The sequence below is a fragment of the Grammomys surdaster genome, unplaced genomic scaffold (assembly GCF_004785775.1).
Source record: "Grammomys surdaster isolate TR1022 unplaced genomic scaffold, NIH_TR_1.0 130, whole genome shotgun sequence".
Classification (NCBI taxonomy): Eukaryota; Metazoa; Chordata; class Mammalia; order Rodentia; family Muridae; genus Grammomys; species Grammomys surdaster.
In genome coordinates this window covers 11,154,086-11,170,630 of record NW_021604588.1, presented here as the reverse complement: position 1 = coordinate 11,170,630, position 16,545 = coordinate 11,154,086, and the positions used below count along the sequence as shown (strand labels likewise).

Here is a 16,545-nt window from a genome sequence, read left to right as displayed (position 1 = left end):
ATAGATAGATAGATAGATAGATAGATAGATAGATAGATAGATAGATATTAGAATATAATTAATAATTTTGTCTTTAGTTTTGAGATGGGCCTACTCTTGGCCTTCCAAATAGCTAGAATTAAAGGCACATGTTCAGCCTATAGCTCGCCTTTTTCTGTTACAATTTTAAAGTGCTCAGTTCAGTGAATGTTGGTACAGTTACAATATGTGGAACTTCAACAACTATCTACTTACATTGGAATGAGCCCGTGGATTATTGGTGTTCCCCGTCCAGGCACTCCTCTTGTACTCACTTTAGATGGCTCACTTTTAACATTTCAGAGAAATGAGTTCTTACAAATGGCCCTTTCAGTACATCAGGTTTCTTCCATATATAGTACTTTTCTTTCATGGCTGAATGGTATTCCATTCTGTGGCTGTACAGCATTTGTTTACCATTCATGAGCCATAGCACTGGTGTGGTAGCATAGGTTTGGGTTATTTTTAGTGCTACTACTGTGAATTTCATATTCAAGTTTCTGTGTGAGCACATGTGTTCAGTTCTTTGGGATTTATACTTAGAACTGCTGTGTGATGTGACAAACTAGAGTACTAGGAAAAACTTCACTCTAAACAAAGATAGCGTAGAGTAAAATGGATGACAGCTTAGAAACTAACAACAGATTGTCAAAACTGATTTAAAAAAGAAAATCTAAGTAGAGTAAAAGCAATTGAGCAATTATTAATTAAAAGCTTCACAAATAAAAGCCCAGGTCCTAGTGGTTTTAATAGTGTTCTATGGGATTTGTTGTTGATTTTTTGTTTTATTTAATCAAATATTTTCCTAAAATATAAAATTCCAGAAAATAGGAACTTTTTTTGAACAAGGCAAGCAATGTTCTGATAGAAAAGCTAGATAAATACATTGGGAAAAAAAAATACAGGCTCATAGCCCTCATGAAAAATATATTTGGAACTCTCAGCTGAGTCATAGCAAGTCAGGCTAATAGTTGTTGTCCACTTGCCTAGCATGTGTAAGTCAAAACTGACAACATATATAAAAGATTATTCATTTGACTGGGGGATTTACCCCAAGAATATACAGTAGATTTAATATACGAACACCAATTAACATATTGTATAATAAAAATAGAAATTGAGACAAGTTCTGAGTAGCTGGATAAAATATATTTGACAAATCCAAATCCATTCATGATTTAAAAAAAAAAAAAAGCAAAGCCCTTTGACCTGAAACAGCTGCTTCCACAGATCAAGACCAGCTACTCAAACCCCTCAGCAAATGGCATGCTTAAAGGGTTCTCACTGTGTGGGAGGCCTGTGTGTGCTGGTGCACATGCATGTGGAGGCCGGAAGTCAACCCTCAGATGGTCCTCGGGGACACCTCATTCCTTTTTGAGACAAGGTCTCTTATTGGGACCTGGTGCTCACTAATTTGTGTAAGCCAGCTGACCAGCAAGCCCCAGAGCTTGGTTTCCACCTCCCGAGCACTAGAATTAGAGCAGACACCACCATACCTGGCTGTTTGTGCTTTCTGGGGATGAAACTTGGGTGTTCATGTTTGTATGGCAAGTACTTTACTGTTTTCCCTCCAATCTGAAATTAAATTCTAAAAGGTAACTTATATTCGAGTGTTCTTAAAATGACACTTGTCTGTCTCTAGCTTATTTTATTTCTGATTCAACAGTCATAATCCCAACACATAAACTGATAGCTCATTCTAAAATAAATATGAAAGGGATATATTTTTAAAGCTATATGAAAAGGACATGAAAAGAATGAACTTAGTGGATATATACAGATACAGATACAGATACAGATACTGATACAGATATAGATATATAGCCAGGTTTCAAAACTGATCATAAAGATACAAGTACTGAAGGCAAGATTAAGCTCTTCATAAAATAGATGACATGAAATAAAGCTGTCAGTCCAGGGGGTAGGGTCTTTCATTTGTTCTCTATTAATTTTTGACAAATAGCCAAGACAATTCAATAGGAAAAAGCATTTGCTTCTGGAGCACTTGGCTCTCAAAGTTCACAAAGACCATTTTAGGTTCTTCTGACAAGCAAAAAACTAACTAAAATGGGTCAGATGAACCATTTTATTCATAGAACTAATTTTTAAAAGACATATTTCTTCATGTTTTTATACTGCAAAGAGTTCAACAACCAAATATAGGCTTAAAAAAAAAAAAAGGAAAGAAAAAGAATAGGATGAGGACTGGAGAGATGGCTCAGCAGTCAAAAGCTCCTGTTGCTCTCGCAGAGGATCTGAGCTCAGCTCCCAGCACCTGTGGTGGGTGTTTCACAACCACCTGCAACTTTACCTCCAAGGAATCCACTGTCCTCTTCTGGCCCTGTGGAAAGCACTTGAGTGCACACACTTTTTTTTTTTTAATTTGAAAGATGATAAGTTGGATTTTATCAAAAGTGAAGTCTTTAGTGCTATAGAAGACATCTTGAGGAAAATGGAAACAAAAGACAAGAACTAGAAGAAAATATTTGTAATAGAGTATGTGTCTTTTAAAAAGAATTTACATAGGAAACATACTAGAAACTCTCAAAGCTCAATAGTAAAAATACAGCCCAGAACATTTTAGTAGATATTCTTCTGAAGAAGGTACACAAGTGAGAACTACATAGGGAAAGATGCTCGACAGTATAGCTTTTTAGGGAAATTCAAAACATACGTCATAGGTTTGTGCAGCCTAAGAGGGATGAGGAATGAGGGCCATACAAACTGCTGTTCCTGCTCCATGGTTATTGGGGATGTAAGTGATACAGTCACTGTGAAGAACACTTCAGCATTGTCTTTGTAAGTTAAAGACATTAATATATCATCCAATGAAGCAATTTCCTCAAGAAAAAATGACAACAGTCACACCTTAACTCTTACATGTGTGTATATTTATGACAGCCCCAATCTGTAAACAGGCCAAAGCTCACCCAGTGTATCTGCACCATTGAGTAGAATTCATCCTGGAAAAGCCAAGTGCTGGCTCTGGCTCCTGTGTCAATGTGGCACAACTCTGAAAGTAACAGCTAAGATGCATAAAGTTACATATTTTTTTTACAATTCCTTGTATGTGAAATGTCCATTAAGAAAAGCAAATCAGTGCCAACGGGGCAGGCTTGGGGAGTGACCACATGCAGGCCTGAGGGATCTTTTCTTGATGGTGCAAGTGCTACAGTATACTTTGAAAATTGATAAAACATTATTTTATCAATAAACTTTACACTTAAATCATACTTCAGTGAGCTGTTCTTTTAAAGAAAGAAAAGTTTAGGAAAGGGTAGGAAACAAGAGGAAGTGCTAGGTACCCTACATGTTCTTGAATCTAAATCTAAGTCCGCTGTAGGTTGGGTGGTAGCATCTTTTTAAGGATGCTGAGGCTCAGGGGCTGGAGAGATCAGTGGTTAAGAGCACTGACTGCTCTTCCAGAGGTCCTGAGTTCAATTCCCAGCAACCAGATGGCTCACCACCATCTGTAATGAGATCTGATTCCCTCTTCTGGTGTGTCTGAAGATAGCTACAGTGTACTCATATAAAGTAAATAATATTTTTTTTAAAAAGGATGCTGAGGCTCTGAAAGCCTACACTCCCATAGAGTGTTCAGGTAAATACATGGTCAAGGATTCAGATGATAAAGGAGGTATATGAATTGGAACATAACTCCATGGCTAGGGGGATTTATTTAAAGACCATGCTGGTGTTTTGTGTCATAGTGATTGCATGATACTCAAATTGGAGGTGCCTAGAGTATAGATAGTCTGTTACAACCAGAAAAAAACCAACTATCCCTTTCTAGCCTAGATTAAACCCACTGATTTGGCTGGGATTTTCTTAGTAAGCCTACAAGACTTAACAAGTTGCTGGTTTATTTAACTTATGCAGTGAAGAAGAAAGTATAATAATTAATTTAAGCTTTTTTACTTCAAGATTTGAGGTTTTGTAAAAGTGGACAGTTTCGGTTTCTGAACTCAGTATTACAGGTAAAATTAGATTTCATGAAATGAAAATTTTGTCAAGAGATTGAAAGTACATTGAAACTTTTTGCCTGTAGAAGAGAAATAAGAAAGCACGTTTATCCTCCTATAGATCAAGGGCTAGATCTTAGAAGAGGATGCAGCTGGGAAGTGCTTAGGAGTCTACCAGACGGAGTCACCACCGCAGCAGGTACACAGTGCAGGGCTTGGGCTGGTACCTTTAGAACTGAGGAAATCCTCAAGTGGGGTAGGCTTAATAATAGCCACACTGGTATGATTTTATTTAGCTAGAGGCAGCTGTAGTATATAGAAAGCATCTTACTTTTGTTTTTGAGAAGGGCAAAGGGAGGGGAATGAATTGTTTTTATAATATTTCTTAATTAGCAGTAAAAAGAAGGTAAGCAAGTTTACCTCATTTGGAGACACAAGCCACTTTGATACCATTGTAAAGGCATATGAAGCAGGTAATGTGCGTCTCAGATGGTGTAAGGTTCTCCCAGTGGCTTATGCAGAAAACTGGGCAGCAGAAAGGAACCGAGGATTGTGCCCCTCCCTTCTTGGAGGCTGTTGGCCATGAGCCCTCAAGGACAAAGGTAGCAGAGGCGACAGCAGGGTTTGGATAGCCATGAGAATGATGGAAGAACTTCGGAAGACTACTACAGCTAAACAAGCCTATTTTATTATTCCAGGGATAGGGTATATAAGGGCTTTTTTAGGGGTACAGGTGGAAAGGGCTAATTGGTCATAGCATCAAACAGGAGGCAAAGGGCTGATTGGTTATAATATAGCACCTAATAATCATGCTGACAGGAAGCCAGAGCAGGACTTGTGTGCTGAGTTATGCAGCCTTACAGAGAGTCTGTACAAGGTCATTTTTTCAGACAAGACCAGCCACCCATGTTCAGACATACTCACTTCACAGTCAGGCAGAGACAGGGAAGCCCCGCAGAGAAAGGGAGTCCTCCATTTAGAAAGCTATCCAGTCATGGGGAACTGCAACCTTAACAGCAAGGTTCTCCATGTTAGTGCAACAAAGGTACTTCCAGTGTGCTGAGGCTCTTACAGGGAAGGAGCTTCTGTACCACAAAGTGTTTCTTACATAAGATTTTTCTGATTGTTTTACTCTCACAGGTTTAAGATATTACTTTTGTTGCTTGAGCTGTTTATTTTATATAATACATTGGAAATTTCGTATATGTCATAGCATTGCTGTATGAAAGTTTTAAAGGGTTGTGTTGTGTATGTGTTTGTCCTTTTTGAGTTCTTACTAGTGAGAATACCACATGAGTTTTGTTATATCCTAGGACATGCTGAGTTTCACTGAGTTAAATCTTGGCTACCTCTGTTTTGTTTTGGTGGGTTTTTTGTTTGTTTGTGTTTTGTTTTTGTTTTGTAATGTAGCATTGTCTTAATTAGGGTTTCTATTGTTGTTATAAAACACCATAATCGCTGGGCAGTGGTGGTGCACACCTTTAATCCCAGCACTTGGGAGGCAGAGGCAGGTGGATTTCTGAGTTCGAGGCCAGCCTGGTCTACAGAGTGAGTTCCAGGACAGCTAGGGCTATACAGAGAAACCCTGTCTCAAATAAATAAATAAATAAATAAATACACCATAATCAAAAGCAACTTGAGGAGGAAATGATTTATTTCAGCTTACAGTCCATCACTGAGGGAAGTTAGGGCAGGAACTCCCTGATGGAGGCTAATGCAAAGACCATGAAGAACACGGTTTACTAGCTTGTTCCTCGTGGCTTTCTCAGCCTGCTTTTTATACTATCCAGAAGCACTTGCCCAGGGGTAGCAGCACCCTCAGTGAGTGGGGCCTTCCTACATCAGTCATTAGTTAAGAAAATGTTCCACAGACTTATTAACCCACAGGTCCATCAGGTAGGTACACTTTCTCAGTTGAGGTTCCCTCTTCCAAATGACTCTTAACTTGTATCAGTTTGACTGAGAAAGGTAGAGGAGGAAGAGGAAACGGAAAGCAGGACAAGCGTTTACTGACAACTGGAATTAGAGGGCTTGCTCTATGTGGTTTACTTTAGTAGATACCTTACTGAGTCATGAATGGACACATTCTTTTAAGATACTCTTGTATCTAGACTCTAGCTTGCCAACTTCCACACATTTTAAATCTGTAGTGTGTACTATGGCATTCACTAAACACGTGGTTTTTGAATATTTGAAACATGGCTATTTCAAATTAAGGTGTGCTATGGTTATAATGAGTGTGCCAAAAATCTACTGGGGAATGATAAGGAATACTAAAATGATTTTGGTTTTGTCGTTTTTGTTAATTGTTTTTGTTTTAGGCAGGGTCTCGCTAAGTAGATCTGACTGGCTTCCAACTCTATATAGATCAGGCTGGCCTCAAACTCATAGAGATCTGTCTCTGCCTCTCAAGTGCTAGGATTAAAGGTGTATACCACCATGCCTGACTTGGATAGCTTTTTTTTTTTTTTAAGGTTTATTTGTTTGAAGGTTTTCTTGTTTTTGTTTTTAATGTATATGAGTGTTTTCCCTACATGTATATCTGTGCACCACCTGTGTGTCTGATGTCTGTCAAGGCTAGTAAAGGGCATTGGATCCTCTGGAACTAGAGTTACAGATGGTTGTGAGCTTCCCTCTGCAAGAGCAGCCAGTGCTCGGAACCACTGAGCCATCTCTCTAGCCCCTCATCTGCTGGTTTTTGGTTTTGGGTTTTGGTTTTGTTTTTATAGAAAACTGAGACTGGTGGCAAGGACAGGGTGGCACTCTTCTTTCAGAGTTGTGTGGTTGCTCTTGTCTCTTAAGGTAGGACTCATAGCTTTGGCTTTGAAAATTTTATCATTAATTTCTGTTAAAATGCTAAGCTAGTTTAATAAAAAAGAACAAATTAAGGATTACTGGGTAGTGGGTTAACCATTCCCTTGATTGACACCGATGGAAGTGACTGGTTTTCCAAACCCATTTACAAGAGGTCATTTTCTAACTCGGTTCTCTTTTCAGGCACTACCGACTCCACGTCCAACAGCACGGCCACTGTGATTTCCACAGCACCCCCCGCTTCCTCAGCAGTCACATCCCCCTCCCTGAGTCCCTCTCCTTCTGCCTCAGCCTCCACCTCTGAGGCCTCTAGTGCCAGTGAGACCAGCACAACACATACCACCTCCACGCCTCTTCCCTCCCCTCTCGGAGCCAGCCAGGTAATGGTGACAGCATCCGGCTTGCAGACAGCAGCTGCTGCTGCTCTCCAAGGAGCTGCTCAGTTGCCAGCAAATGCCAGTCTTGCTGCTATGGCTGCTGCTGCAGGACTCAACCCAGGCCTGATGGCACCCTCACAGTTTGCTGCTGGGTAAGGAGCTTTCCTGTTCTGTTTGCATCCAAAACAGAACTAGGAACTCATTCCTGCAATTCACAGGGAAGATTTTCATCACTGTCTTAGGCAAAAAGCATATCTGAGATGGGCTGCTTTGATTAGAGATTTGCACTTAAGTTTCTGAGTAGCCACACTGTCATTTCCACATGATGACACAGAACTGAGTCACTGAGTAACTCAATGACCGAGCCAGGAAGGAAGCTTAGAATTCTTCATTATTAAGCTTTCTTTATTCAAGTATAGCTTATCTACTTTCTAACTCTCAAAAATAGGTACAACTTGGAATAAAGCAATATCTGATTTTATGTATTTTTCATAGTTTTTCTCTGATAATTTCATGTATGTATACATGTACTTTGATCATATCCATCCCCCACTCATCCCAAACTGTCCTGAACTCACCCTCACCCACACATACGACTTCATGTATCATGGTTCATTTTTTTTTCTTCAAGTAGCCAATCTAGTTAGTGTTGCCTGTATGCATGTGAGTATAGAGCCGTCCAGCAGCCTTACCTACCAATAGCTTCTCAGCTAAGGGCAAAGCTCACAAGCCCTTGCCCATCTACACTGGAATGTGTCTGGCTTGGTGTTGTTCAGAGGGCCTGCTCTGCACTCATTGAATGCAGATCCCATGTGTCTAGAAGACTGCAATTCACAAAACTCCTCTCACCCTCCACCTCTTCCGTGTTTTCTACTGAGGAACACTTTCCTTAATGTTCCCTAAGTCTTGATGTTAGGGAGGTAGAGTTGATAGCCATGTCCTCTTTAGGACTGCATACCCAACAGTCGTGTATTCTTATCAGTTTGACCAGTTGACTGCATTAATTATTGTCCACTTGAGTAAGAGATGAGAGCATCATACTTCTGTGGGTCTAAACATACATACGTAGAAGGTGGTTCACCATAACCATTTAACAAAACAATAGTATCTGCTCCTACCCCACTCTTGGCCTATGAACTCTATCCATGGGCTTTTGACTACATTTACAGTACCAAGCATAAACTTCCTGCTATGAATAGGGCTCAAATCAAATCAGAAACCACTTGCTTACCACTAAAATAGTCATACCACTATCCTACCAATGACACATCTTGCCTGATTGGTCAGTATTGTAACATACAGAGTCTAGCATTGGGTAAGACTATTGATGCTTTTTCTCTCAGGTGCCACTGTGAAAGTTAGCCAGCAGGGAGGAAGCTTCCTGGTCAGTTCCAGATTGATTTTTCTATGTCCTGCAACTGAAGTATTTGTGTCTTCAGTAATAGGATATTACCATCTAGTTATGTTGTACACCCAAGAGCAGTGACAGTGGCCTGTGATGGGGTTGGGTTTTTTTCTTTGTTTTTCAATCTTATTTTGCTTTTATTTCTAGAGGGTTGGCCTCTAGATCTTTCCAAACCAATAACTTGTTGTAAATGTAACGTTTATTCTCCTGATGTAATTGTCATCTTCAAGGTTTACTGCCTGTCTGCTAACCTAGGCCTAGTCTTGGAACCTTCTAGCCTCCACACAATTTAATCCAGGCCTAGAACATGTTCAGCCTCTGAGATTTAAACTGCGAAGTGAGCTCACCCTTTCTAGTTCTTTCTGAGTTCTGTTGACTGGTTTAGCTGAGCTGTTCTGGCTCAAACTCTTCTCCAAGCTGACTAATTCAATCTAGCTTCTCCAGCCTCTGACTTTTGCTCTGCTTGGTCCCAAACTAACCCCAGCAATCTGTTCTAATCTTCTAGCTCCTCACTCTCTGGCTTGTTCTGTCTCTGCAACCTGACTCTATACAAGTGTCCCAGTAAAACTTCCTCCTTCCTCTCTTTTTATCCCCCACACCCACCCTTGCTGCTCTCTAAAGTAATTTCCCTTTCCTCTCTTCTCGTGAGAGTTGGGCATATCAAATCTTTCTCTGATTTGTCACTTTTTCTGCCACTCAATTAGACATCACTCTCAAACATAGATGCTTCCTCTACAAACTTACTTTACTCTCATTGTTTGGGATTTAAGGTGTCGACTAAAGGCTGAGCCACACCACAACTAAAGAGGGTTTTTTGTTTGTTTGTTTGTTTGTTTGTTTTTTGTTTTTTGTTTTGGTTTTTTTTTTTCAGTAAATAACATAATCTGAGGGTTCAGAGTGTGACCAAATATCTTGCAGCTACTTGGAGAAGCTTGTATAGCACTAAGATTTTTATTTAATAGTCTGTATCTTCTGGAAACAACATTGTCTACCCATGTAGGGTACCTCTGTTCAAACTCCTTTTCTTATTTTTTTTATGCTTTTTAATTAGCTTACACATAGAAGGTTTCCATAAGGCTTTTTCATGCATTATTAGTTTTTTGTTGGCCTACCTTCCTTCTCTGCTTCCATCTCTCACTGCTATCTCTGCTTAAACCTTTAACTGTCCCGGTAGTTCCTCCTCTTGTCATACCAGTACATTCTACTATGCTCCTACCCGGTTAAGGCCTCTTGTCCTCTTCTTGAGGACCCTTTCATGCTTTCTGATGAAAGTACAGATACTCCAAGTTAAACATAGAAAGACTCAAAGCTAGGAGTTGAAAGAGATTTTGCAGCCTTTGTAATTCTGGGCTCAAGTCAATCACTTGGTGTAATATTTTCCACTTCTATCCATTTATCTGCAGACTTCGTTCTTTTTTACAGCTGATAAAATCCCATTGTGTGTTTGTACCAGTCTCATTATCCAGTTGTCAGTCGATGTTAACTTCATTTTTCCTAGCTCTTGTGAATAGAGCAGCAGTGAATGTGTGGTGATTTTAGATCTTTACTGTTAAATATAAAGATTATCCTTTCAAGTTTTTTCTTTTAGAAAAAAATAAATGAAGTAATTCAAAGAAAAGTCAGAATGACTTAAGTTTCCTATTTTATGCAGTGCATAACCTTGTAAACATCAGAAAGCAGTAACTGGGAAGGACAAACTGAACTTTATAGATTGATACAGAAAGTGGCAAGGTTCCTCACACATTTCCTAAGACGAGGTTTTCTGTTTTATCGGTTTGGGTATGTGTCAGATTGATGTCTGTCTACGTGGCAGTGGAGTGACTCCTCTTTTGCACTTACAGAGGTGCCTTACTCAGTCTCAATCCGGGGACTCTGGGTGGCGCGCTCAGCCCAGCCCTGATGAGCAACAGCACACTGGCAACGATTCAAGGTCAGCAGTGCCCACCCACCCGTGTTTCTCGTGCATGGTGCACCCAAGGGTTTGGGGAGGTGGGGAGCTAGTGGAAGCTACCTGCTTTGCTAAAGTTAAAGATGAGGAGGAGAATTGAGTGCTGCTTAAGCTGTTCTTGGGGATCCAGGAGATATTCCTGTCAAAAAATTTTGTAAAAGAACTTGCAGGCTAGTTTGTGAGAACAACAAATACATAGTTTGGTGTATTCCAAAAAATCTAAACTTTATTATGTGAATAGAGTTGGAAGGTAGATTTATTTTCCTCCTGATGTTAACCTGTCTCAAAGCAAGCTTCTTCAAGTAAAACTGCTCAGTTCCATCCCCACCAAGAGTTAAGCGCTCTGCCTCTAGAAGTAAAAACCAGGTTGTTTTTTTTTTTTTTTAAATTGTGCCCTTTTCTTTATTTAGTGATGTGTAAATGTTCTCTTGACTAAAGACTTCTCAAAGATGGCTTTCATCTTATATGAAATTTATTCTCAAATTTGTCAAACAATGGCAGTTGAGTTGATAAAAGCTAAATATATTTTTTAATATTTCAATTACTAACAAGTAGTCTTCTTGAATGGAGGTAGTTTTAAGTCATTTCCATTGAAAAGATAAAAGTCACTGAATTTAACAAATACTCGTAAGTAAATGATATAAACTTGACACTTAAAAAATAGAAACATGATGGGTCTGCAGCCCTGGTGACTCCTCCATATTGATCGTCCTGCTCCTGGCGGTCATGACTTTGACCTTCAGCTCTTTAGATGCATCAGACTTATAAATAAACTTGATCTGATATTAGTACAGCATCTTAATGGAGTGGAGAGTCAACAAAGAGGCGCACTTTCCACTACTGAGTAGAAGTTAGGTAATGTGTTATCATCTGTGTTATCTGGCTTCTCCAGGATGAAGTTTAATGTTCTTCCTGTTCTGGGCTCTTTGTCTATAGCTCTTGCTTCTAGTGGCTCTCTTCCAATAACATCTCTGGATGCAACTGGGAACCTGGTATTTGCCAATGCAGGAGGAGCCCCGAACATCGTGACTGCTCCTCTGTTCCTGAACCCTCAGAACCTCTCTCTGCTCACCAGCAACCCAGTAAGCTTGGTTTCTGCTGCTGCAGCCTCCACAGGGAACTCCACACCTACAGCCAGCCTTCATGCCTCCTCCACCTCAACTGAGTCCATCCAGAACTCTCTGTTCACAGTCGCCTCTGCCAGCGGGGCGGCCTCCACCACCACAGCTGCCTCCAAGGCACAGTGAGCTGGGCACAGAGCTGGGCTGCCACGGGCTTTCCTCACTGCAGGGCGATAAGCTGCTGCTGAAGAAAATGACACCTGCCATTGCTTCCTCCCACCATCTTTGTGAGGATGAGGAAGACATGGAGAGAAGAAAAAATATACATACCAGAAAAAAAAAAGGAATGGAGACAGGACAGCATTTGCCTAATTTTATAATAAAACAGTATCTTTTCAGGATTGCTTCATGAATTGGAGAACTTTCTAACCAAAAATTTTAAAGGAAAAAAAAAACAGAAACAAAAAATCAAAAACAGACAGACAAAAATAAGTGAAAGGACTACTTATCATTTCCAGCAGTCATGATGACAAGCTAAGGTGGGTTACCAGTTCCAGTAGAGGAAGGGGTTCTTTTTCTTTTGGGTTTTTTTTTGTTTGTTTGTTATTTTTTTTCTTAAAAAAAATCATTTTTATAGGTCTGTTGTACAGGCCATTAAGTCATAACAAGGTGTTTATAATGGTATCAATTGTGTTGGGGTTCCTTTCTTAACTGGTACAATTTAGGCAGGCCTGTATTACTGTATCTCTGTTATTGTTTATATATATATATATATTGAACATGTTTATCTCTTGCTCCTGGATCCTATTTCAGTGAGCTCCCACACTGTGGGGAGGGAGGGTTCGGGATAAAGGGAGACTTACGTTCTTAACTTCTGGGAATGTTCTTGCTGGTTCCCTTATCCTTGATGACTCTTACAGAGGTGCTAGAAAATGATTTTCTTTTGCCACTTATGCAAGAGGCTTGGTGCAGAAGCTGAAGGCAGTGTGTGTAAACACTCCTGCTTCCCACACGCCCCTCCCCCATCAGGTGGTGCCTTTGGAGCACTTGTGTGTAGGAAGGAATTCCTGCTGAGCTGTGGCTCTCACTCACCCTAATCATTGAGCAGCCTGAGGCCCAGACCCTGTGGTGCAACAGTGATGCTTTCTTCTACTTTCCACGGGAACAGCTGTGCCTGTTGCAGGGCAGGGTTTGGTTCCGAAGAGCAAAGACTACTGCAGACACCTGATGTGGTGGCTTTCCTGATTTCTTATCTCTTAAAGAAAAAAATGTTCCTACTGTTAGTGTTTGTTTGTTTGCTTGTTTGTTTTTTTCATTTTATGAAAAGTTTTCATCCAAACTTCCTTTTATTTACTTGGTCAGAATCAAACTGACGTACTGAAATTGGGCAACAATTCTCTCCCTTGTTTTCTAAAGCAATTCAGTTGGACTGTTTTCTACTGATTAGGTATCCCAGAGAGGTCAATATGAAGACCCTGAGTGTGTCACCTTTTGCTCTAGAGAGTCACAGATTTCCTGTCCACTGAGTGGGTCACAAGTTTCTCCAAGCCTGAGATTTTCCTCAGTTCTCTGACTGACAGAAGCCTTTTCCTGGCTGGGCAAGAGATCTGTAGAGCTTCAGAGATATGCTGAGCAGGAACTTGTCAGCCTCAAGTGTCTCTCAGTTTGTTAGGCCCCTGCTAGGTAGATCTGATGATGGCATGTGTCTCCTATTTGATGTTAAAAAGTGATTTGCTCCTGTAATTGTTTTCAGGGTGTTTCTAGACTACATAAATGAGCCCATTGAAAAGGAAGAGCTTGTGAAAATGGATGAAGATGGATGAGGGTAATTTAGAGACTAAATTCCCCCATTTGTCCATGTCCTATTATTATACTATCTGTACCAGAATTTTCACAAATGCCTGGATCACTGCAGTGAAGGTCTAAGTTGCCCTTATTGGAGTTAAAGGTTCCCATTTGGTGTCTGAGGGCACTTGCTTCAGTTCCTGGTGGTCTGCACTTTGAGCTGCGAGTGACTCTTTTTTCTGATTGCTTTGCTTATGCCACAGGAAACTCGGATTCTGTGCATTTGCTTCTCTGCAGAGAGAAATTCAGAGAGGCAGTAACAGACACAAATGTGTACCTTTTTTGTTGTTGTATTTCAGTTGGGAGGTCATTAATATTAAAGGTCAGAAACATTTTGGTCCCCTTTAAATTCTTTTTTTAGTTCCTTTTGGTTATTTCCCAGAGTATTTAATTTTCACCCCTGAGTAATTTCTTTTACCCTTAACTTTCCCTAAAATCCCTCTAAAAATCAGTGAACTGCAAGCAGGGAAACTCACAGATGCTCATCCACCTATTTTGTATGGTGTGGGTGTTTTGGGTTTTTGTTTTGTTTTGTTTTTTAAACTAAGCTTGAACCAAAGTCAATTTTTAGCAAGCTGCTGTACTAATGGACTAGTTAATAATGTGCAGTTCAAACACATTAAGGAGATAGATGCTACTGACAATTCTTACTCATTTTTCTTGATTAATTTTATGTGAAAGTTGCTGCTTGTTTTTAATCTTTTATGTTGGTAAATTGTAATATCCTCTGGGCAGACATTACCTTGATTTTAGCTAGTTTGTTTAAGTCAGTATGTAAATAGGATGGCGTGTCAGTTACTACTTCTCCCCTCCCCACGGGCCTTTTTTCTCTTGTTAATTTTAATGTTTTGTCTTGACTTAACATTCTAACCTTAGTCTGCATGTGATTTTAGGTCTGTCAGTACTGTTTCTGCCCCTAGCAGAGAGTCTCTCCCTTGGGAGCGAGGAGGTTAGGAGGAAGAATTCAGGGAGAGAAATACTGATTACCCAACAGACAGATTAGAAGTTATAGCATTAATTTCCAGAATTGCTACCAAAGGAAGTAGAGTCCCAAGGGGCTCTGGCCCAGGGATTAAGGGAGACAGAGAAAGACTTGTTTTGTCTTGTGTGGTTAAAAGAGTCTTTTTCCCAAATAAGAGCCCCCTACAAACTTTGATTTTAAAATGATAACTAAGTCTTAGGTTTTCTTCAGTCTCTCCTCTGTCTGCAGTCTCTAGTTTGAGAAAGGATTGCTTCCTTTTTATGTAGTTCATTTTTGAGGATAGACTTTAAAACCAGCATAAATACTGTATTGAGAAGAAAAGGATCTTTAGATAAAGATAACTTTAATTTTTTCCTCTCCTTTTTCATGTGTTTAAAATTAAGTTGTAAAATGAAAGGTACTTTATACATATGTATACTGAAACACTACTAAAGCTTTCTGGTGGGTGTTCAGGCTGAAATACCTTCCGTCACCATCTTTAGATGTTCTGTTAATCTTCTATATACAAACTCTTGGCTAGTTTTTACTTGATATCCCCCCCCCCTCTCTCTCTCTATGATCTAAAATGCTTTTGAACTGACAACTATCTTTTAAGGTAAAGTACTCAGACATATACAATGGCCTGCTGCCTTGTATGAGAGAGTGCAGAAACTAAAGGGGTTGTTTGACCAAAAGACACATGCAGTTGAGTTTCTGCATTTCCTAAATAAACACCAGATAGGTTGTTACAGCCTGTTATTTCATTCTTCTTCCCCTTGATATTTCTGCTTGCTTTATTTCATCCCTAAATTTAGTTAACACATAGTAAGCCAAAGATTAATTTTAAATACATTTTTGGAGATACTATATTTGCCTGTGATAATGGACCCTCCCTTATGTAACTGGAGAGTAGTGAATGTAACTGTTTAATCCTGTTTAAACAATGCAGTTTGGCATAAACTTTTATTTATTTCCTGTATAAATCTAAATGACAACAGAAAAATCTATAAGGCTTCTTCTCACAAGAGCAGTCTTACTGTTCTAGGAATAGTACAGCTCTCTGTTACCTTGAATGTCTCTGAAGCCCTATAGGCAGCTCCATAACATGAGGAGACATTATTCCTAGCCATTTACTTTCTCTTATCTGTTGTCAGAAAGGTCAGCACCATCCTGTTTATGTAACTTGTTACTCCAAAATGGAACCAAAGGAATCCGGCTTTCATCTTGTGTAGGACCAGCCTATTTATATTTCATAAGCTTTATTAGAAATTTTTTAAAGGGATAGAATTAATTAAAAGGTTTTGGGTGTGATCATCTTGCCAATATGTTCTACATCATTCATTTGTTTTAGGGAAAAAGCACAATTATACCTCTCTAATATTATTGCATCTATTATCTATCCTTCAATTATTAGAAAGATAGGGGAAATAATCTCTTCACTATCCAGAAGCACAGGTTTTTGCTTGACAATATTTCAGTTCAGCTCAGTCATTAATATTTAACTTGCTGGAAATGCCAGGTACATTTGTAAATACAGGGATATTATGTAAGGAAAAATACTATAGTTCCTAGTCTGAAGTTCTTCTTAAGCAATGTCATCCTCACAGATCTTTCTTGACCAAGAGAGAATAAGGTCATTGAACTAGGAAGGCAAAGAGACATCTATTTCATGTTCTTCCCCAAGAGGTGAGAAATGCTGCCCTAGTGTGCAGAAGACAGTTTCCTGCTGGCCCTGACCCTGGCCCTGAGGAACTCATGGACTGATCTGTAACCTGAACACTTGATAAGACAGAAGGAAGGGCCTCAGCAACTCAGCAAGAGAGCTTGAACAGAAACCTTAAATTGGCTTCTGAAGTTGATGAACATAAAGTGTACTTACTCCTCAAACTCTGTTAGGACTGTAAACATGTAGGGACTACCAGTCCCTACATAATAAAGGAAAATACTTAAAAGACCTGAAACCCATAGTTATACAAGTGGCCAGAACTTGATGTAATAATTCATTGATAACTGTTAGGAGTTCACTTTCATTAGTGGGTGTGAACAGTATTTACCATGTTATATTGTTCATATAAAGAGACCCATGACTATTTTGAAGTCATTTTCAGATACTTCTAAAAATAAGACTTTCCTAATATTTTTGGTTTTGAGGAA

General features: G+C 39.5%; 1 protein-coding gene across 5 annotated transcripts in view; it reads left to right on the top strand.

The window, feature by feature from the left end:
- Positions 1-16,545, top strand: part of Pou2f1 (POU class 2 homeobox 1) — a 142,524-nt gene that overhangs the window by 121,807 nt on the left and 4,172 nt on the right. For 2 of the 5 annotated variants that reach the window (XM_028759408.1, XM_028759393.1), the window contains exons 14-18: positions 4,102-4,179; positions 6,978-7,323; positions 10,418-10,506; positions 11,461-12,124; positions 13,339-13,410. In XM_028759408.1, the coding sequence (XP_028615241.1) occupies positions 4,102-4,179; positions 6,978-7,323; positions 10,418-10,506; positions 11,461-11,771 (824 nt within the window). In that variant the 3' untranslated portion in view covers positions 11,772-12,124; positions 13,339-13,410. The remainder of the gene's footprint in view (positions 1-4,101; positions 4,180-6,977; positions 7,324-10,417; positions 10,507-11,460; positions 12,125-13,338; positions 13,411-16,545) is intronic. The other 3 variants (XM_028759416.1, XM_028759426.1, XM_028759400.1) reach the window with 2 other exon arrangements.